Here is a 23,136-nt window from a genome sequence, read left to right as displayed (position 1 = left end):
TATAAACCTGGAATTATGTCTAATTCTCATTTGGCTAATACGTATATACCTCATCATGATTCTACTGTATATCAATCTTTCAAAAGGTGTGGATCTGTATTATTTATATATTCCTGTCATTCTGTATTACACTTCATCAAAAAAAAAAAAAAAAAAATAAAAAAAAAAATCAAATATTTTTTGATTCCTTCTGATACTTAAATGAGTATTTATTAATTAATGTAGGGACTTCAATTTACATTGTACAGGTAAACTACACACGACCAATCTGATTCTATCAATATCGATCTGGGGACTACTGTTAGAAAGCCCGCCATGTAGGCACTTAATTACAGGAAGTGTGGGATACTGGACTTTATTTTGATTTTTAAATGGTCATGAAAGTTTTCCAAAATAGCACCAGTGTGGTCAGAATTCCTCAAAACAATCATATGCCAACTTTCACTAAAAATGGACAATTTTAAAAATGGCTTTAAAGTATTTCTCTCTTTACGGGCAACATCAGCTACAATTAAGTAATCGCGCAGTTCTCAGAAACGATTTTCAAAGCTGTATAATAGGATCTATGTAATAGATTAATTAGAAGTTAGATTCCGTATTCATTTTAAACTGATAAGATAGTTGTCATGTCTTCTATTCCTCGTTCCAGTTTCTATATTTGTTGATCTTTGCTCGATGTGTCCTGGGTCCGTCTGGTCCTGGCGTTTGGTATACTTGGTTTTAAATTGTGTAATTTTACTCAAAAGATAACCCAAGATCAGTCAGAAATTATATTCTGATAATAGATTTTATTAAGGATTATGATTTACACAATTTTCACAAGGTAGAAAATACCTATGTCTATATCTTATCTCTATAAAATGGACACTGTTGGCGAATATTGGCAAATTTTGGCGAAATTTCCAAGATAGATAATTTCGATTTATTTACCGACTCTGAGGATATGAGAGTAACGTTTTTATACTTTTGATAAAACTAATACTTATATTGTAAGAAAATACTAGGGAACTTGGAGATTGGAGAATAAAATGGCGACTGAATCAAAAGGTTTGTTCACAAAGTGAATTTCATTTATCATTATAATTGTTCTTCATACAAGAACCCTAATACTCACCTGTTCATCTCGCCCCATCTTTGTATTGTAGGGGGTATGATCCGCAAAAGGTATGGAGGGCTAATTTGAGAGATTCAAGCTGTCCCTTGAGAGGAGTAAAACGCTCTGCTCGAAAATACCGCGGGTCGTAACTTTTATAGTAAAATGTTCCCGCCCCTTACAGAAATTGATTACGAAATTAAACTCGGAACTTTGTAATAGTGTTATAATATAAACCGAGAGACCCGAATGTTAAGTAAACAATATGGCGGAGTAGATGCTCGATGGAGTTGCATAGAAATGTACAATGTGGAATATTAAGTAAAATATGATAAATTAAGCTATATCATTGGATGCAATAGTTACTTGGTACTCTCTGTGTTAAAATAATTCTCTTCTCAGAACCGGTAAGTAAATTATATTAGATAAACGAAACAATAATCGCAAGTTGCTTAGTCTAGTTCAATATTTACTTCAGTAAAATACCCAATGAACACTACATAATACAATTATTCCGGGGAAATAACATCCTAATTAACTTTGCAAGAACGATAATAATATTATATTGAAATATAATTAGAAATTCTGTTATATCTATGTAAGTGATGGAAAGGCATGGCTGTTACACGTGGTACATCATGAGTTCGGCCGGTCGGCCACCTCTTGTTGTCAAGCTTCTCGAAGGCTGGCCTGATCTGCTCTGGGAGCAAGAAGTTTAAAGCCATAACCTGTCGCAGAAACGAAAACACACTGTTGTGCTCGGTGTATGCTTTCTGAAAAAGAAAAGAATATGTTTATTTCTCATATATTACATTATAATTTGACTGAATGGATCATACTATAACAGGTAAGGAGCATCTTTATATTTGAATTTCAATACTAATACGTTATGTGATATATAAATCATAATCAAAATTACAAAAAGATAAATATTTGTTTGGTTACCTGTAAGCTCAGCTCTTGAATTTTCCGAAAGAGGGCCTGTGACCAATGGAAAGCGCATCCCTGGATGTTGTACTGGTCGCCAAAGCGCTCCCGGATGGCCTGCCAAACTGCAGCATCAAAGTCAACCACAAAGCTCTCCAAGTTGATAGATTCCGGTAGACGTCTGTCAATCGCCATGAGGACCTAAACACACATAAAAAGTTAGCATCTTCATGTTTTAAAAAGGTATACATTTATTTAGAAAGGTATTCAATATTTAAATGATTTTTTATATCAAATATTTATAAGCAGCAATACATTTACATGTATGTTCCTTTCATAGCTATATCATCATATGAAAAAAAGTTTATGGTATTCATTTGAATGGAATTAAACTTTCTGGCGCTTCCCGGACATGATACAAAACACCAATGGGATCTGCTTCATACTGACTCCACTCCTGACAAATGCGTGAATGCTAAAGAGCTTGCTGAAGGACCAGTTGACAGCGCGAAATGTTGCATCCATATACCATGTCTTTGCTTTTGCTTCGTTGCCCAAACCCTGAATTCTTCAGGGTGGCGTTCTGTGACCCATGTTTTTCTTGTAATTAATAAACATATTAGAGATTTTTTGACATTTGTTAAAAAAAGTCATATCTAATATAAAGATTAAGGATTTTTGTTTCGGTCCATATGGTTTTATATCGCCCTTGTACCGATGCATACCTCAATACCTCCTCGTCGGTTAATATCCATTACGTATACGTAGCGCCTCACTAGAGCGTGACGGACAATCGGCGATACGTGTGTACAGGTAAAATGAGTAGTGAAATAACACGTTTACGTACGCACACGGGATATGTCATTATTCGTATACAGCAAAAATCAACAGTAAAGATAAATGATCAAATGTTGAGATTTGTACGTCATCAGTGTTCTGGGGTATCTGAGACACGGTTGCATTGATAGGATTCTTATTACAAATGCACGCGTCGTTAGCATTCCTTTCCATCGTACGTGCTCAATACAGGTGAGCGTAGGGTCAAAGTTCAATACAGGTACATTTATACCAATGCATTAGACCATTTAAAATTCCCATATAATTACACAACTATTGAGTCAAACTGATGGACAATGGCTTCATCGCAGATTGACCCTATCTGTCAACGAAATCCCGACACGAAATGAACACTGAACTTACTCAATCGTCAATAATCACAGTACTCACCGTTACTGATCCGCAGGGGCGCAGCCATCTTGCTCGGTTTCATAATATTGGGAGAGAGTTAAGGGCTATGGCCAAAAATACTCAATCTTTGTTTTAATTTAGTGTCAAACATCTAACATAGTATAGAACATTTTGATAGTTATATTTTTGCCAAACTTAAGGTACGTGTTACTGCCTAAATCCACGCCATGGCTTTTGCTTCAAGTAAAGCTAGCATTTCCGATCAAGACGCACATCCGGGAGAGCCCAAAATTGTACTCTCTAACCCATTTCAGTTATGCTTATTTAAAAAAATGGAACTTAAATAAAACCCTCAAAATTGGATGTACCAATTTTAGAATATAATCTACGGTTCAAAACAAGGGCATCTGACTGGTCTACTGGGGTCTGCTACCTGCTTTTTCCCAACGATTATTTTTTAAATGAAAATAAAGACGATATATCAAAGATGCTCTACCGCCGACAGAGCATAAATGATATTCATTATTTGAACAATAATTGGCGTTTAATCAGTATATATATATATGTCTAGTTAACACAAAAATAATATAAGAAAATTCATTTTGCCTTTGGTGCATGCGCAATCAGTACTTCATTCCATATAGGAATAGTGCCACGGATTTTTTTCGGGATGCAATTAATTATTTTTCATATTTTTAACTTGAAGTAAAATTAGAAGTTCAGACTTTTCAAAGGTGGTAATGGTGTAAAGTAAGTAACTTTTGTAAATAAAGAAAAATACTAAATCGTCTGCTCCTGTTTTTGATAGTGAAAAAATAACGTTTGTCAGCGGTGGAGCATCTTTAAGCGTCATAACATAACTTTTCACTCAAATGGCTGGCATTCAATGGAAACCCTGTCAGCAGTGGAGCACCTTTTGTTTGTAACGAGTATTTTATTGGCTTAAAATTTACTTTATAAAAGTGTCCCAAAATTAATATATAATTTTGAAGAGATTAATTCAGTTCATTGAATTATAAGGATTAATTTGAATAGATTGTTTATGTTATGGAGATATAACACAAAATCCTGAGTGTACTCTCATCATAAACCACTTCGCAGTTAATTTAGAGTACATTCAAATTTTTGTGTTATATTTCCATAACATAAAAAATCTATTCATGTTAATCCTTAAATAAACACTTAGAAAATCGCATGCTAAGCTAGCGTTAATAGTGACCAAAACGACCAGTTTTATGGCCACTTCAGCTTTATTATTCAGCGTTTGTCTTGTATATTTAAAAAATAATTAAAATAGACATCAGGGAATAAGTGTTTTCCAAACTTTTGTTGATTCTTTCCAACAGTGTTAAATTGAAATATCGGTATATCAGCCACAGCCGAAAGCATAAGATAGACGACCATTATTGCGTCATCTGCATTGTGACGTCATAATTGCCCAACATCTCGCGATATTTACCGGTCATTGTCCTGTTCCTAGCAACACACGGAAGTTGTGTAACACGGAGCGAACACATTCTGACTTTCTATCAAGCGCATCAATTGCTGAAATTTAAGCGACTTTGGATTAACTAAGGTAAGAGGCTAACAAACTAATCAAGTATGACTACCAATAATTACTGTTTATTTCTTTTTTATTTCTTTCTTTTACACATAATTTGATATACAATCATTAATGTTATCATATTTTATTTTATACATTTTTATGGGAGAGGGCAATCCTTTGACTTTGTTCAAATAAAACATGTTTAAACTAAACGGGATCGTTTCAATCACCAGCATCCGGCTAGTATTTGGTGGTCCCGACTTCGAATCTGGCCTGATTGTGTATATTAGTGCTCCTCGATATAAGTATAATTATTATTATGGATAAATGGTAAACAGCTATCATTTTAGGGTCACCTCAACTCTAGAATATTGAACCATCAACTGACAAAATCGACATCGAACATCCGTCTTCGACTTTCCTTTCGATGACAATTTGCGATCGTTCACGTTTTACAACTTTGTGTACTTATGCTACCTGTTTAGTTCTCTGATGAATGTGAAAGTGTACACATTGTAGCGTAATTTATTCATGTATTGGTTATTCGCCACATAATTATCACATACACAGGGATCTGAGAATTCATATATAGTACAATGTAGAGAATGACTTTTACTGATTTTTTATCTAGACCCCTAAAACGTCTAAAATGGTGTATGGACACTCTGGTGGGTCCATGATTATATAAACTGTAACTACTTCTCATATCCCCGTGATCACATACACGGCTCGGTCAATGCTGCCACAAAATGACCATTATTTCTAAATTATAAATTCAATCATGTAACCCGGAACAAAAAGACGGATAAAACGTAAAAAGCGAAGACTAATTCGTATTGTATTGCTAAAATTTTATCTATGAATTATCATGATGGGGTTACATTACAGATTATGGATGATACAGAACTGAAAGAAATCGCAATGCGATTAGTTAATGAGTCTATCGATAAAGCGGCAGCACGTGTCCAGGAGGAAAATGATGAAATGCAGAAGATGAGAGACCACCTGGAAGAGGCAGCAGCAGATATCGTTGATTTGTCAATTAAACGGTCCATCACGGCCATTCGTAGTGGACAAACGTCGCCCACTGATCTCAAAATGGCCGAAATTACAGGAGAACTTGAAAAGGACGTTAAAGATAAAGTAGAAAAGACCATGGAGCGGTCAACCACGGCCTCGCGAGACGGTGAAACATCACCTACAAACGACAAAATGGCGGATATGTCCCGCCAACTGGACGATGAGATAAATGAAGTTGTGGATTTGGCGATCGGCCGATCAGTCGCGGCCCTTAGAGACGGACACACGTCACCAACTGATGACGTCATAGGCTATGATAAGAACCCAGAATTTGCCACAGAACCAGCTGGCACTAGGGATGATGGAACAGTACAAAAGGAAGGACAGGACCGAACAGGCCAAGGTACATCAGAGTGTTCATTTAGATAAGATAAGATTATTTGCGATTTAGGACTCCTCTATACATGACTCAGTTGTACAAATTCAAGACATATGAGATAGAACAATTCAGGTTACATACTGCATATATAGATTATTGATAAATTATATTATAAATGTTCATTGTCAGTTATTGTTTTATTACGAGATATTACATGATTGTTTTAGGATGTCGTACCTATAAGTTACATGTTCTGTGATTAATTATATTGGGTTGTTAGCGAAACCATATTCATTTATTTAATTAAAGGTGATGGTAAGATCTGTAAAGAAATTATATATGTCTGTTATATTTTATTTAGGCCACACCCACGACACAACGCTGGTTGGACACGTTGTTACAAACCAGAATACAGCTGCTGGCCAAAGAAGGAAAAACTTTTTCCATAGACAGTTGGACAGAATTCTCCGGGAGGGTATATTCATTGATTGAATTATCAACCTTTGTATTTCTCCTCTCCGCTAGGCTTCGCGTCGAAAAAATAAGAATTCGTTTTATTTTGGAGTGCAACATACCAGGTAGCATAGTAGATTAGTACTAAGCCAGGTAATCCAGCCAAACTTTATTACAACATATAACTAACGGTGCACTTGTCATTGTAATAAATTCTATTATAAACCGAATTGAGGCCTGACTGCGAGGGACAAGGAAAGAACTTCAGCACATAAGATGAAAACGTACTGAGCGATTGGATCGCCCTGTCTATACCCTTTTAATTTGGAGATAGATAGATAAATTGCCCCCCCCCCCCCCTGATTAATTGAGGCAGATATATTATTATGTTAAGTTTAAAGGTTTTTTTTTAAATCTAAAAAACACTAACACTTTTTCAATAAATTTCCACACAGTTAGTACGATAAGGGAAGTTAGGTTTTGTTTTAGATTACAATTATTTAACAAGCGTACATGTTTTCCGAACATTTAGGCTATCATCTCCCTGTAATTCGAGCGGCTACGTGTCCATTCCGCGTCTCAAAGTGAAAATGAAAGGTGAAAGTTAATATACATGTACATGTATGAAGTAAGTGGGGGTGGGTATACCCTTACAGGTACTGTAATTTGATGCTTCACCTTATTTTCAAATAATGTGTTTTTCGTTATCTTTCAGAGAGAAAAGAAGAATGTTGAGCAGGAGGGAACAGGTGAGAATGTATATTCTGAGCAGAATCTTCAGACATAATTTCATATTAATTCAAATTGATAGTCTGCATTTATTTGCATCATTTGATAGACATTGCTTTTTTGGATCGTCCATGGAAATATAGTAATTGAGCCTAAGGTAGCAGGAAGTCGTAATGAATACGTATAAATGTGTAGGCAAAAATTTCATTAGTCTATTATAATTAAAATCATAACTCACCAAAAAAAAAAAAAAAACATGACAGTTCAAGAACTCCTTTTCACTTTTATTTAGAACTCAACGATGGCGCACCCTGTGGGAAAAACAAGAAAGCCACCCCATCAAAGGCCGACAACAACAAGAAAGGTTGGATCGGAAAACATATTCTTTGCTGTTTTGCCCAACAAACGGCAAGAGAGGAGAATACGGATGACAATGAATGACTTAGTCGCACGCATTTACTTATTATCGGAAACCAATCGTATGTACTTTCCTATAGAAGCATGTGTAAATAGTCTGTGAAATATGAACAACGCGTTATTGTGTTGAATGACTTGATTACTTCGTCTTGATGTAGACGTCAAAAATATTACAGAGAGTGCTAGATTTGCAACACAGGAAAAATTCCGATATATCATTAAAATTCATATTTCCTAAGAAATTTTGTTTTGTTCCTTTAGCTGCACACGTGTATCTTCATACCGTGTGTAAATTCATTCAAAAAACCAATGGGATTTAGGTGAAATTCTGAAATATTGTTGAAACACTATCAAAATTAGTGTAAAAATACAGTATCTATTAGATGATTTGGCAATTTAAAGTCAAAATTGGTTACAAAAACAACAAGGTTTCAGAAAGCGGTATTTGGTGTAATTCATGTAGAGAATTGTTAAATGGTTGAATTCATAATAAGGAGGGAAACTCGATCTGGGATATATACAGAAATTCTGTGGATGTGTTTAATTCCGAATCAATAGAGGATTTAAATTCTCTTAATATTCATTATGTGTTTTTTTTTTCGTAATTTGGTATTAAAAAATAATGGAACATTCCGACAGGTTGTTGTTGTGTGTTCAACATAATTATGAAATTATGCCCGGAGACATACTCACCCCATACAGTCTTATATGTGACTCTAATATAAGACAGCCACTTATAAGACAGTAAAAGGTAACTTATGGGAGAGTTATTTCTCTCTCTTTCTCTTTTATTTGTTTATCTTCTACATACTTAGAATTACATATAAATAAATTAATACGATATATTGCGACATTTCAGGTGAAATCCAGAAGACTTTGTTAAATATTGTTCGATAAAAAAGCATAATAAACACCAACATAGATATTAAGGAACACCGATGATGAAAACTGACAAAATTCAGTAAAAAAAACCGACAATAGTCTTAAGATCATCCATCGGCGTATATTATTAAAGGTAAACGTAATTTCGATACAATTTCTATTTTACTCAACCAATGAGTACGAGCTAAACAAAAGCTACATATATCCATGATTTCCACAATGAAATCGGGTTATTAATATGTTTTTTTAGATCCTATTCTTTACTACTACTGTACCTCCGTTTAAGTTAAAGTTTGAAATGAACTTGAAGTGGGATACTTACTAGGTAGTAAGTTGCCGATATGCGTCCGTTGTTTTGTCATGGCGTTACGGCAAAAATGTATTCGTACAGGAAGGGTGGAACTTTGTTGTTTCGCATACTTATATACTTAAATTATAAACAAGCAAATCAATGATGTTTGCCACAATAACCAAAATAGGACTTCATTGAAAAGAGATATACCATGATTTGATTTTATAAATATTCATAACAACCGATAAAAATCCATGAAGATTTATGTTTATTCGCTGACGAATGGTATTTTTTTTCGCTATCAAAACCAGAAGCTGACGAATAAGTAATTTTCTTCAGTTACAAAAGTTACTTAATTTACACCAATACTGCTATTGAAATGTTTTTGCTTTTTATTTTACTTTAAGATAAAAATATAGAAAATTGTTTAATTGCGTCCCGAAAAAAAATTCATGACACTATTTACTATATGGAATGAAAGTAATAATTGCGCATGTACCAAGAGCAAAATAAATTATTTAATTAGACATATATACAAGCTTAAACATCAGTAACTGTTCAAATGATGAGTATCATTAATGTTCTGTCGGCGTTGAAGCATGATGTAATGATCAACAAACTTGGATTTATTAGTTATTCTTTTTATTTATGATTTCACGAAATGTTTTTGAAGCATTAATTGTTTTGACTGCCTTACTGTGTAAATATATAAAATGCATTCATATAACATGCACTACGTATGGGTATAATACGAGAACACACACTCAATCTTAAAGCTGACAATGCAAGTTAAAAAGCATGTATGCCGTCCAGTGAAATTCTAGGTCAAAGGCACTCATATTCCCTTGTAACAAATTTTGTAATGCATTCATTTCACTTTCTGGTGATATTTTTCCCATTTGCAAAATACAAATAGGCTATCTCCGATAACCCGCTTTTCATTAATCCAATCCAACATACTAAGAGCGAGGAATCACAACTTTTTTTAATCCAGCACTCGACTCTTGTTCGTATAATCCGCCATATTGTAATTGATGATGGGTAACCATTTTAGTGTACTCGCCCTTACCCGCTACTGCACTGAAATTCTGTACCCAGACTCTGTATAAATTAAGTTTCATGGTTAAGGTTCTTTAGAAGTACCTTTATTTGAAATACACGTATCATTATTGATTGAAGAATCTAACTTAAGTCGAGACTCTAATCTTTACTTTACCGTTTACCACATTAATATTGTAGCTTTTAGTATACAGGCACTGTGTATATGGGGTTTCCAGTTCGGGTCCGGGTATGGGGTACACAATATCCACTCAAACGTGTTTAACCTAATTTCAGTGGACAAGCAAAACGACAGCGAGGAAATCTGACTGCATTTTCCACGTTCATAGTGAAATAAAGGTATGTTAATATATTATATCGTGATTGAAGTTGTGTTTTCCATGTCGAAAATTTTATTTAAGAATGTATTGGTATTATATATGTACATATTTATCCATGTTTTGACGGAATACGGGCGACTTTTTGTAGACGCAGGTGTACCTCTTCCAAGCGAGTCCTTGGTTCCCTTGTCCTTTTATATAGTATATAGTACACATGTATACACAACAGACTTTCTCACAACCTACGTTACAAGTCCCTGTGGTTACGATAATATACGTGGAGATATGTGGACGGTTAATCATTTGGATTTCTATAATTTGTGTGGAAACTTTATTTTGACAAACATGTAAATGACAACTTAGAGTAAACAAGCCCCATATACCTTTATAGGTAAGTGTTTTGTTTACGTAATAGTAGGTGATACACAGTGGACAACTGCCAGGTGTGTATGTACGTGTATAGACATGAGCGGACGTGTGTTCGATTCACGCACAGGGGTCGGTTAGAGCACCGGATACAGACACGAAAAACAAAAATGGCTGACCTCGATAGGGGGGTTGTCTCATAAACGATTCCTTAAATACAAGTGTGCTTATTTTTTTTTAATCTCAATTTAAAACTTTTTAACTTGCATTGTCAGCTGTAATGCTTGTTGTGTATTTGGTATAGACGCTCTAAAATTGGTGCTTTCATGGATCTGAACCATCATATATAAGCGTCCATTTTTACACTTTGTATGTTTTACGAGAGTTTGTGATGGTGAAAATTACAAGAAATACAACTTTAAAGTAAAATCGAACGTATGTATAGACTTTAATATAACTGGATTTGGCGAATAACAACCATTTTGAGGGAAAACACATTATAAAATGTATCGATATAGCTGTCTCGTATGGTTCAAACATACTATAAAGAAGCAAATGGTACATTGGTAAAATCAAATTAAATATAGATAAAAACTATACCATATATTGATAACATTAAATCATATAATGATAAAACCATATAATGTAATGAAAACACAAATTTATATGGTATATTTGAACCATACGAGACAGCTATTGCGTTCCATAGATAAAGATATATATTGCACGGATATCAATTCCGGATTCAAACCTGATAAAAGTGTAAAGCATGCGCAGATCATCGCGAAACTTGCCAGTATAAACACGTTATAAAAATATTGAAATTGTTACACATGACTACACAAATATCTAAACCAAAAATCAATATAATAACAGCTAAAAAAATAACAAAAGATAAACGATAAATCAGAAAGTTAAAGCAATATATATCAATTTTGTACCTTCGTTGAGGTTCATTTAATCGTTGAAAATCTTTCTTTCAGTTGGCATTTATAGCCAATATGAAAGCCAACTGGCTAGAGGCAATTTCCATGATCGCGCTAGGAAACTGAAAGACGTTCTATGGTTAAATGTCAAAATCATTCTCTTATGAATATATTTATTAAAGAAAAGCAATGGTAATAGAACGCCTCCCTGAAGAATACAGCGTTTGGGCAATGGAATTCGCAAAGGAATATTGACTCGGTGTGTCTAGAATTGGAAAAACTGAGTCAATAAGCTAAGTGTCCATGAGTTAGTATTAGCCAATGAAAATAGTGGAAAATCAAAGCATATCTATTATCTATTGATATACATGTTGAAATCGACGTTTTAACTTAAACACATATTGTCACAGAAATGCACTATCTTACAGGAAAATAGTACACACTTAGGTGGAATGTGATGATACAGTATTTTAAAAATCACAATGAGCTTAAGCTACACTCGCAAACTATGTAAATGGGCGTGGTTGTGGCATCGATGATAATTAATTTGCGAACCTCGATTATATGAAAAACACATACGTAATACAAAGTTATGTACATTATACAGACAGTGACATCATCTCTTTTTGTAACACTTCAAAACTATGTTTGTTGATATTTTGTAGAATTTTACACGTCTTTGGTCAGTCTCCCTACTCAAAGGGATTACTTTCACTCTCATAATATTTCATCATAAAACTAGAGGCAGTTCCAATGTCTATAGATATCCTTTGAATATTACAGGGAAAGCTACGCCTAACTTCAAAGCAAGAGCCAATCACAGTGTACTTTATTCGATACTTTTGATGTACATCAAAAGGCCAAACAAACTACCTGCTTATTTGATGTCAACGCAAACCCTTCAGATTTAGGATAACATAGTCAAGGGATATAACGATAGAGATAGTAACCCCTGGAGTATTGAAAATGGTCTGTGGCACACTGTGTATTGAATCAATATCTGTCCAAATTGTTTTGGGTAAATGTATTTACATGTCGGTCGTATAACAAATTATAACATAGTTATATACACTTTCATGGTATTGCAAATACGTTCTTGTATATGTCTTTGGTACATGTACTGTTTACAAATTAGGTTTTGTACACGTCCTTGAAAAACACATTAGTTTTGTACACGTCCTTGAAAAACACATTAGTTTTGTACACGTCCTTGAAAAAACATATTATTTTTGTACACGTCCTGGAAAAAAAATATTAGTTTTGTACACGTACGTGTTATATAAGATGAGTTTTTGTACAAGTCATTGAAAATCAAATTAGTTCTTGTACATACACGTAGTGTAAAAAAAGTTCTTGTAAAAGTTCGTGGTGTAAAACATTAGTTCTTGTACACATTTGTGGTGTAAAACATCAGTTCTTGTACACATCTGTGGTGTAAAACATCAGTTCTTGTACACGTCCATGGTGTAAAACATTAGTTCTTGTACACGTCCGTTGTATCAACGTACTCTCTAATGATGTTGTAGCAACACTGGTACTGTTCCTGTATAGAAAAACATAGTTGTATCAACAATTCTTAAGTAATAAAAACACTCAAATAATGTCCTGCCTTTAAAGATAGATCATAGACCAATTTTACTCTTTACACAAAGAAGATATTTCATGGATTTTATACTGTAGTACATGTAAATTACAGTTACCGTTATTTTATTTGAATATGAATATCTAAGCATAAGAATTGCATATACTTACAAAGTTGATTAAGAATGACGGGCGTCTAACAAGAATTTGGCGTGAAATCTGGTATATGTCGACCTCCTCATCAGATTTCATCTGATCTCTGGCATTGCTGATGCAACAGAATAGGCCGCTCTGAGAATAGCCGTCACTTATACAAAAGATGTAAAGAGAAAATTTTAAAAATGCATTATATGTGATATTGTTCTTTGTGAAAAATTACGTTGTACGCAAAACGAAATTGCAGACATATTGGCAAAACACGTTTCTCCTATCACTGATGACGCGCATATAAAATGGATGGTGACAGCACCAGACGTTAAGAATGGAAATCATATACCAAAAGTACATAACGAAGAATAAAAAAAATGTACTTCAATATTGTCATCAATAGCCTCTAAGTCATATCATTTCTCTGTTCTCTGTCTTCTATGTTGTCATCTACCGTGAAACGTAAGGTACATTTTTGTAAATATCCTGAGTTTATAAGACGAATTGCACATGATGCTCCCTTTGGAACAATTTGCCAAGTTATAGTTTAATTTAGATGTTTATGACTTTACGTCCATCGTATCGACTTTATCTTTGCTCAATTTAATGAAGTGACGGGTACTTTGACTAATCTAGATAAAACAACTAGAACTTACCGACACATGACGACCGTTGTTTTGGTGACGTCTGATTTACGTCGGCTGTCAACAAGTTCCATCAGCTGGAGTAAACTGGACGAATCTGGCGGGACGGGCGAGTATACATCCCAACCAGAGAGGTGGAACACTCGAACCATAGCAGAAAAACTCTCCTGAAATAATACCTTCAGGATTAATGAAATGCTTGAATCTAGCTGTAATTCTCATGGTTATGGGATAATGGGTTAAGTTTACAAATTTATACAAGTATTCATTTAGAATTTGTTATATTTTATGGTTATTTAAAGTTGACGGTAATTACTACATGTATAGAGCAGCCAATTTTATTTTGTGTGTGTCAGAATATGAATTACCGCTTTCTCGTTCTCGATCAATATATCAAGCATATCAACATTGGCTATCGTTGAAGACTTTCCTTTCTGTTCCAAGGTAAAATTGCCGATAGATTTTCGTTCGTTCTCTTGCGGAAGCCATTCCTAAAGAACAGAGGAATTTCAAACATTAACATAAATTTGTTTTCAATATACCCATATACATCTCACACATACAATTAAATCAAATATCTAATGTAATGAACGTACAATGGCGTCTGTGTGTATGATTACAAGTGTTTGACAGTCGTGGTCCATAATCATGGTCATCAAATCCACCACTGTGTCCTCCAAGGGGTACTGGGTGACAATGTATCCGGTTTTGGATGTGTAAGACTGAAAACAAATACAAAACGCAGGTCAGCAACAAAACTAACAAAACTCCTGTCACCGCATGTCACTACAAAAAGTATGTCAATATTCAAATGAATAGTCAGATGATTCCAAACATTGATGTCATTGAAATGAATGAAATCTGTAGGTGTTACAAATAAAGGAGCGGGTCGGTGTGGTATGTATATAGCTTTTCGTTTATGATAAACACCAAAATGAAAAGTAAAGGAAATTCAAAATGAAGACTCGAAGTGCATTAGCATTGCTAGACTGAATGAATTGAGCGATTATAAAATCCCACTCACAGGAACCACCACAGCATTGATGTAGTCCGTCCTGTCGCTGGCCTGTGATCGTAGGTACGCCCTGAACTTGTCCACTGAAGAAATAAAGATAAACGCAGGTCATCGGAATCCATCCAAAAACATACAAATTAAAATTATATATATATAATGACTATGACCAATGAATTCCTTACAATCCAGGTTGTTTTTGTGTGGTAAGTGTGATAATTAATTAATGCCAACTTTTACGTTTTATCGGTACTGCGAATTCCAAGGACGAAGCATATCAGTTTGTATCAGTAGAACTATTTTCCTCATTCATAAATAAAACATATAACATGTGGTATATGGTCTGCATTTCTTCTTTAAAATCAAAAGGTACTATGTTCCCTTTTGTTAAACTGTTATATGAAAAATCTTCATCGACTATGCATTTTGATTTGGTACAATGTTAATTGTAAACGTATTTCCCTTGGCACAAACGAATTTTAGTGTAAATCTATTTTCAAACAATTTTTATGCAATGATGAAATTTCTAAAAATTGCTCTTAAAAAATATAAAACTAGCGTAAAAATATTATGCGTAAATGTTCTAGCTCAAAATGCGCTGCAAAATGACTATCGCTTAAATAAGCGATTTGTTGATTAGGATAATTAGTAAATACTGCTAGTACTGATGTATCACCTGCTAGGGCTGACAAGGTTCTGTTCTTCGTCCTGTTAGCGTCCAGCGAGGCTGCTCGATAGTATTTGTCATCATAGCTTTGCTTCGTGGATTGTATCAGCTTTATGAAACATAATCCACATAAAAAGAACTGGCGATATTTCTCGGAATGGTGTAATCTATTTAGATGACTTTGAATCAACATTCGTTTGGAATTGAAATGTTTATCGGAGTAATTTATCTCAAATAAAGGCAACCGTTTTAAAACGTTTGATTAAAATGTCTAGATATGATTTTGTAAAATAGTAGGAATATTCCACTATTCTTTGCATATGATAGTTATCTGCCCATGCGGGTAGGTAATGACTGTGACGTCATGTGTGAAATAATATCATCACCATAATCGATACCATCCCTCACGGAAGATAACTGTGTAAACTCCAAATACAGAATTGACATTTAAATTATTTTTCTATACTTAGTACAGATTTGTCTACATAATGTTAAAAAATGAATGTCGCTGTTAACAACGAACTAAGCTTATTCTATTGACTAATCCTTTTTTCCGGAAGCATATATTACCTGGTACTCCTTTCGGAGCTTTGATTGGTTGACTGGGCCACCATTAGCTAGAGCTTCCATTGTCACATGGTATGTATCTTTAGGAATCAAGGTATCTGGCATATCGAAGGCTTCAATCAGGAGTTGGTGCACAGCTATGTATTGTTCCTAAGTGAATGTAAGGAATCATACAAAACTTTAGTGGTTTGTGTTCACAGATACAATAACAAATACACATAGAAGAAAAGAAAAGAACAACTATAGGATAAGTTATGAGATATTTAACTACGCAAAGCCTTTATATCTATCATCTATCATCTATTAACGAGAGAAATCAATAAAGAAACACGAAAATAGAATAAGCTTCATTCTAGGGAAAAGTAAACAAATGATAGCAAGTAACAATCCAAGATAGTTCTTGAAAGCACGTAAATAATGTACTTATGTTGTACCTTAATCTAAAACGATTGTGTGTCGAAATGGACGGTTTGATTTGAAGACTAATTTTCAAGTAAAACATAATATATAATAAAGAATTTTTAAGTATTAGGGTGATTGGATAACTTACGAGTGTTTGGATCATATTAACTCTATCCTTCCGCATGGTTTTAACATAGTGCATGACGTCAATCCTGTCGGATGCTTTTCCGTATTCAAGTAGAGCGTCTAGGGCTAGGAAAGTTCCAGTTCTACCGATACCAGCACTATTAATCGAAAATTGAATGTTTCTTTAAATATTGTAATGTTTACTGGCCGTTACTATAAAAATGTGAAAAATTGTCTCCATTGACTAAGAGGTCGAGGATGAATCCATAAGAAACCAGCCTAAAGTATTTCCGATTGAAATGCACCTACTCTTTTTCGATGTAATTAGATGCCCCCTAGTGAAATGCATTTAGACCAACGGTGTTCAGTACCATCAGCATAAAACTGAATAAGTGTGGGTTGAACCACCCCTCGACTACCACAAAGGCCTCTTCATCAAACTGGTAATGCCATTCATGCAGAAGTCGCTTGAAGCAAGGTCAGGGGAATAGTATACAGTATCAATTTATAAACATATAACTTTGGAAGTGTGGCCTCTCGTGTCATCATAGCATACTGTTAGAGAAATGTTATATACGTGCTGCATTACCATTATTCCCATCAATGCAAAAATCAAAAGCTATTACATATATTTTCACAACAGACAACATCAGAGTGTTGGACCAAGATCCACGCTGGTTCCAATGTGGTGACAAGGAAGCTATTTACATCGCCGCCTCCAAGCCTGACCTCAACCAGGACAGAGGACGCAACACCCTGCCCTCAACCTATGCCAGCCTTGTTCATTCACATGATTTAGGGTTAATCCCCTGTCATGTGACTGAACACAACTAAGCCTATCCCTTGTCATTAGGGCTGGAGATGCCTGCTGGATTGCAGGTGGAAGCTACCTGTGAGTAGAAGGTTTGTTGAGTGAACCTGTTAAAACTTCGGTATATAATCTATTAGTTATATCTTCGATTTTCTAAAACAGTTTACACTATTCTTTTTGTCAGAAAATTCTTGATATTTCCCTAAATTTTTGTTCTTCTTTGCATATCGTCATTGTCAACATCTTAGATTCAACAGCTGATTCAAACGGACTTCATTATTTGTTATCGACGTCATGGTGCTCCTATGGCAATAAGACGCGATTCATAGCCGCCGATATTGGCATAACGTCATTTTATCACCATTCAAAGTGATTGTTCCATCAAAACAGAATCGCCCAGCGTGTATCGTATCATCATGGAGTGACGATGATATTATTCAATAGTGTGGTTATTGTGAAAACTAATTGCAAATTGTAAATATAGTGTAAAGAACTGACGGTTAGTTTGCATACCTGCAATGAACAACCATTTTCCCAGTTAAGATGCTGTCGTAATTCTTTACACGTCGGTGAAAGACAACAAGTTCATTGGAGTCCGGTGTTCCATGGTCTGGCCATGTGATGAAATGAAACTGATGGATTTGTCGTGTCGACTTCGTCTATGGATGTAAAAATATAAATGAAATATCAAACTAAAAATTACACATAATAAGAAACTTGCTTTGAACTTTGAACTGTATAAACATCTTACGACTGATCTATGTGGTGTTTTTACCTTATGTGTCATTGTACATGTATGTTTTTTTCATTTTCCAAACCGCGTGTTTGGCACTTTCAATAAAATTAATTTTGAAATATTGAGTTTCTCTTTGCTCAAATGACCCGTCTGGAGATAATGACGTGTATTGTCTATCCCGTAAATGAATAAGTATAAGTAATTATTACATTTACATGTACCTTCTTGTCTGTAACTGCAAGGTCCCGGATGACGTAGAATCCATATGATCGCTCCCGGTCAAGGACGATCTTGAAATGAGCTGTTGATAAAGGTTCCCCCTCATCAGGCCAATACCTTGCACACTTATCCTAGAAATAAACATATATATATACTGTGGTCATAATAATTGATTGCAGGAGAAATGTATATTACATTTTCGATGGTTTTTAAATATGAACAGTATGCATTATTGATCATAAGCTCGTTCATGACAATTTCTATGAGTTATACACTCTGAGGGTCGCATTGAACTTTTCCAGTTATGCTATAGTAACATTCCCAACACATTTGGTGTGTTATAAAATTAATGTAAACGTTCAACACTTTGTGTGTAGAATTCTGAAATCGACAAACAGAATTATGTTTGTCTATTAAGGATAGCGAAATTCATTATACATTCAATTAATGAGTTTGGTTCGAGTCTGTACTTAACACAATATAAGATTGAATGAATTAAGCCAAACTCTCATCCTTTGTGAATAAATATCCTTTATACAGTATTTTCTTGATTTCAGCTTTATCAATTTAATGTCGATTATCTCATACCCTCGATCCTTCTACCAGATTTGTCAACATCACAATTTTGCCAGATTTCAATTGCCATATCATCCGCCAGAAATCATTGACTGTGCTTGGCCTTGGTCCTGTGAGAAAATAAGCGAAACCCCTTCTTTTGACATGATTTGTTTTATAAATTGATAGTCTTAAATTGCAATACGTTTTTTATATGTATTTTTTTTTTATTTTTAAAGACTTTCATAGCAATGTTATATAACAATTAAACATAAACAATATGGATAGTGTCATTCATATCCATCCACACATTTACAAATAAGTGTCATTAGCAATACGCATCAACCTGTTGAGATTAAGATAAAACAGACTAACCTTGCGTTGCAACGTATTTCAAAGTTTCTGTTACGCCCTGAAAAAAAGAATTAGGATCATTGCAGGGATAATTTATTTTAGCACGAACACAAAAAATGCAACTGATTCAGAACAAGCGTATAATGCGGTTTTTTTCAAATCACACACACATATCAGCCCTTCCGGAATGACGTATCATCCCATACAAGATTGTAAATGCTACTATATATTTTCGTTAGATAAAAACATAGAAATGCTTTATGAATTACCAACAACAAAAATAAAAGTTTTAAACGATTTTAAAATTTATCTTTGGCTTAAAAAGTTGTCTGTTGCTTCGCTCCTCATCCTAGAAAGATCAAAATAGGCTAAGTGAACCATTTATTATTACAATGTACATTATTTTGCATGTATTTTATGATAATTCTTAGATAAGAAGGGCCAAATTGCATTAAAATCTAATATAGGTATTTCCTCATTCATATAACTATAACTTCCAAATACTAGTTTGCCATTAAATAGTATAAATATCCCTTCCACAAATTTTCGGCCTCTTGGTCAGCTTCAGGTACATAGAAACACAAAAAGCTAGGTGAAACACAAAAAAAGCTAGGTGAAATCCATCTTGAACGTTCAAGATGGATTTCACCTAGCTTTTTTGTGTTTCTATGTACCTGAAGATGGCCAAACGGCTAAATATTTGTGGAAGGGATATTTATACTATTTAATGTTTAAAAGTATAACGTTTTCCAACTATCAAGGTATTAGTACAACCTAACTTAGCGACAACACATGTATAAATATCGCCTGCTTAACAAGACCACTTTTAACGATCTACATGACCAATTGCAACACAATTCAATCTGTGTATAAAGACCACCTGGTTATAAAGACAATTTTTCTCTGTCATTTGGTTGGTCTTTATAGGCAGATAGGACTGTAATATTCTCAGATTTGTATAAAAAATACTAATATGTTTTGTGGTACTTTATTCCAATAATGCGAATAAACGTAGATTTATTTATTATAATAATTCACTGGATTATTTTTGTTGTAAAACCGGAATAAACAAAACTTTAATTTTAAACTATGTGTGTCAAATAACTTACATCGATGTAGTTGGCGTTGATGTAATCCGAATGAGGATCGTTGCCAATAGTGTCAAGGATAACCCGGGAATGGTCGTCTATTTAACGACAGAAGGCGGCCATTGCATTTATCACATAAGTCATTATGCAAATAAAATTTAGAAATAGAAGTATTTTTTGCACCTTATCTTATCATAGAACACTAATGATGTTAATAATGTTAATTGCTTCTTAAGATTTAGTAGGAAATAGAATTCTCTAAAGATTTGCATTCCATTTATTGAAAGTGAAGTTGAGTTTGTTTCATTTAATGTAGTTTAAAATAGTCGGGCAAAGAAAACCAGTCTAAATGCGTTCATTGGCCTTCCAAAAGTTCTCACATATTAATACGACGGTCAAGTTCTGCTTAGTTTCCCAGTTCTGACCATTAAAGTAAAGATAAGTTGAAAGCATTGAAAGCGAGGCTGCGTGGAAATGTAACCACGGACATAGTGAGCCGGGAGGACGTTTTAGAATTCCCAAACTTTAAATCAATTTCTTCGTACGCAGACAGATTTTGACGAGAGATTTTATTTTTTCCATTTCACAAGAAATTATACTGGATACATTCACACCATTTTTACCGACTTTAGCCATCCTTGCCCGACTGTTCACTTTAATGTAGTTTAAAATAAAAAATTTAAATTCAATAGTTTGGAAGTTATGTTCCAAGGATGTTTATGCAAAACATCTCAGAGCTTCACTTATATTCTTCTAATAACAAAATTATTCATTCGAAAAGATAAGACACGTTATACAAATCATATATCGACGAAAAAGCTATACTTACATGGAAACGTTGTCTTAAATCGATTCTTTGCCTTGTTGTGTGGTAGCATTCCGATTTTGTGCTCATGTATTGCGCCATATGGTATAGACTGTATTTCATAGAAAGCGACTAGTTTAATTGTAGGATAGGAATTTACGAAATAACCAGGTTACAATAAATTATGATTTAACAGATTTTCTTCCTTTGATGAGTCTGGAATCGTCATGGATACTAAAATTACATTTTACTTTATCCAAAATATCACGATGCCCTGACATGTGATAAGTGTAAGTCTTCTGCTATGTGCGAGTATATCTGACATCACCACTCGGATGACTTAGTATTTTCTGAGACACTCGATCGGATGTATAATTTTTCGCGATACTTCGCTTAGGTTTTACCCCTACAAAATCAGTATTACTGAAAGCGGCCTTTCACAGTATTACTGTAATAAAAAAATGTAATCCGATGAGGCGTAAATCCTCATACATCATTGAAATACACATCTATTGTAAAATACAATAGTTCCTCTAGCTCCCTAAGTCGCAGTATATAGTCTGGGTATGGGCCAAATGATATTTATACAATATTCGATAAAGAACAATGTACTAATATATCATCAGAAATAATTAGTTTAAATGATCAAGCAATCCACTGTTTTATCGCTGCTTTGAGGGCAGTGAAGCTTGTGTTGTGAATCATTATAATCTCTGTGTATTCCGCAAGGGATATTGAAAACGACTTGGATAAATGATTCCTATAAGTTTAGGCCAGTTTCCTCTCCAATTAAGTAGTTATCCCCAGGCAGCGACCGGCCGGTGTAACTTCAACGTACACAAAGGCCAGACCAGCTATTATGTAATTATGTCATATGTCTATTCTAAATAGCTTGTTTTGCCATTACCTTTTGTTTTATGTGAACAATTTAACTTTCTAGGAGAATTATAATGAATCGGCAAACTGGGAAGTTTATTTTGTGTCTATTCGTCCTTTAGTCCATTTACTTGTGTGCTTTAGACATGTCGTTTATAACAAGCTATAGCCGTTGTTTAGTTCTAGGTTTTCTTTGTTTTTACAATACAATTTTACAGAAATAAATCTGGTTACAATACGTATGCAACAGTATCTTATCAGAAGAACAAAACAATCGTAAAGTATGTCTACTTTAAACAGCTGTCCTGCTTTCTAACTTTCACGAACATTGCTTAACCTATGGAAATACAATAAGGAAGGGAATTTTCTTAGCTTCTGTAATGTTTTTTTTAAGTTTAAGAGTGTCCTGAAGTCAAAGAATGTTAGTGAAACGTTGGACAATGCGCCGTGTATTTCTCCCAAAAAAGCTTTCGCTTTTGTCTTCATCATTCAATTGTTCTCATAAACGTGTGTTCGACACTGGGTATCAAACCGAGACAACTTACACAAGTCGCACATATGGAACCAACCGATACATCGATATATCGTGCATGTACATAGGGAGACTGCAGGCCAGGAAATGTTACTAACATAGGAACGGAAAATCATGTTTCCTCTTGATTGCACTATAAGTAATACAAATAATAATGATAGAAAAATGAAAAAAAAAAAAAAAAAAAAAAAAAAAAAACTTCAAATCATACAAATAATTTTAAAACTGTACAACTTGTAAAATATAAAATAATAAATTGAAAGAAAATTAATATTTTGACGTATTACAATATATTCAGATCTTTATCTGTAATCAAAACACACCTACATGTATGATGTAATTTAAAGTAACATTGATGATAGGATCAGTTGAGAACAATATCTGTCTCCCATAATAATGCATTATGATAAAAAAAAC

General features: G+C 34.2%; 3 protein-coding genes across 3 annotated transcripts; 1 reads left to right on the top strand and 2 right to left on the bottom strand.

The window, feature by feature from the left end:
* Nucleotides 1–926: 926 nt before the first annotated feature.
* LOC138316434 (uncharacterized) lies at nucleotides 927–2,878 on the bottom strand. The gene is made up of 4 exons (XM_069258127.1): nucleotides 2,414–2,878; nucleotides 2,039–2,221; nucleotides 1,720–1,866; nucleotides 927–935 (listed from the first exon to the last, which is right to left on the bottom strand). Exons 1-4 carry the CDS (start codon nucleotides 2,543–2,545, stop codon nucleotides 927–929), a joined length of 471 nt encoding a protein of 156 aa, XP_069114228.1. The 5' UTR covers nucleotides 2,546–2,878.
* A 1,395-nt stretch (nucleotides 2,879–4,273) lies between these two features.
* LOC138316433 (uncharacterized) lies at nucleotides 4,274–8,185 on the top strand. The gene is made up of 5 exons (XM_069258126.1): nucleotides 4,274–4,784; nucleotides 5,643–6,177; nucleotides 6,515–6,624; nucleotides 7,322–7,355; nucleotides 7,628–8,185. The coding sequence occupies exons 2-5, from the start codon at nucleotides 5,646–5,648 to the stop codon at nucleotides 7,774–7,776; spliced, it is 825 nt and encodes a 274-aa protein (XP_069114227.1). The 5' UTR covers nucleotides 4,274–4,784; nucleotides 5,643–5,645; the 3' UTR covers nucleotides 7,777–8,185.
* Nucleotides 8,186–11,102: 2,917 nt separating this feature from the next.
* On the bottom strand, nucleotides 11,103–21,441 carry LOC138314430 (receptor-type tyrosine-protein phosphatase alpha-like). The gene is made up of 15 exons (XM_069254755.1): nucleotides 21,336–21,441; nucleotides 20,528–20,604; nucleotides 19,440–19,476; nucleotides 19,098–19,195; nucleotides 18,512–18,640; nucleotides 18,068–18,213; nucleotides 16,766–16,901; nucleotides 16,219–16,365; nucleotides 15,658–15,757; nucleotides 14,994–15,067; nucleotides 14,566–14,691; nucleotides 14,338–14,460; nucleotides 13,982–14,136; nucleotides 13,350–13,485; nucleotides 11,103–13,140 (listed from the first exon to the last, which is right to left on the bottom strand). The coding sequence occupies exons 1-15, from the start codon at nucleotides 21,382–21,384 to the stop codon at nucleotides 13,072–13,074; spliced, it is 1,602 nt and encodes a 533-aa protein (XP_069110856.1). The 5' UTR covers nucleotides 21,385–21,441; the 3' UTR covers nucleotides 11,103–13,071.
* Nucleotides 21,442–23,136: the final 1,695 nt, after the last annotated feature.

This window comes from Argopecten irradians, chromosome 2 (genome assembly GCF_041381155.1).
Source record: "Argopecten irradians isolate NY chromosome 2, Ai_NY, whole genome shotgun sequence".
In the NCBI taxonomy this organism is placed as follows: domain Eukaryota; kingdom Metazoa; phylum Mollusca; class Bivalvia; order Pectinida; family Pectinidae; genus Argopecten; species Argopecten irradians.
This window is presented reverse-complemented; position numbering and strand designations above follow the sequence as displayed.

What these genes read in the sequence shown, in the direction of transcription:
- LOC138314430 (XM_069254755.1), bottom strand. Translation starts at nt 21,384, where the DNA reads ATGCTACCACACAACAAGGCAAAGAATCGATTTAAGACAACGTTTCCA. An exon ending in GAAATACGTTGCAACGCAAG is followed by an intron (nt 19,196 to 19,439) that starts GTTAGTCTGTTT and finishes ATTTTCTCACAG; the next exon opens with GACCAAGGCCAAGCACAGTC. An exon ending in CGTCATTCTTAATCAACTTT is followed by an intron (nt 13,141 to 13,349) that starts GTAAGTATATGC and finishes TTTTCTATACAG; the next exon opens with GAACAGTACCAGTGTTGCTA.
- LOC138316433 (XM_069258126.1), top strand. Translation starts at nt 5,646, where the DNA reads ATGGATGATACAGAACTGAAAGAAATCGCAATGCGATTAGTTAATGAG. An exon ending in ACAGGACCGAACAGGCCAAG is followed by an intron (nt 6,178 to 6,514) that starts GTACATCAGAGT and finishes TATTTTATTTAG; the next exon opens with GCCACACCCACGACACAACG. An exon ending in TGTTGAGCAGGAGGGAACAG is followed by an intron (nt 7,356 to 7,627) that starts GTGAGAATGTAT and finishes ACTTTTATTTAG; the next exon opens with AACTCAACGATGGCGCACCC.
- LOC138316434 (XM_069258127.1), bottom strand. Translation starts at nt 2,545, where the DNA reads ATGGATGCAACATTTCGCGCTGTCAACTGGTCCTTCAGCAAGCTCTTT. An exon ending in TGTCCGGGAAGCGCCAGAAA is followed by an intron (nt 2,222 to 2,413) that starts GTTTAATTCCAT and finishes ATGTGTGTTTAG; the next exon opens with GTCCTCATGGCGATTGACAG. An exon ending in TTCAAGAGCTGAGCTTACAG is followed by an intron (nt 1,867 to 2,038) that starts GTAACCAAACAA and finishes TTTCTTTTTCAG; the next exon opens with AAAGCATACACCGAGCACAA.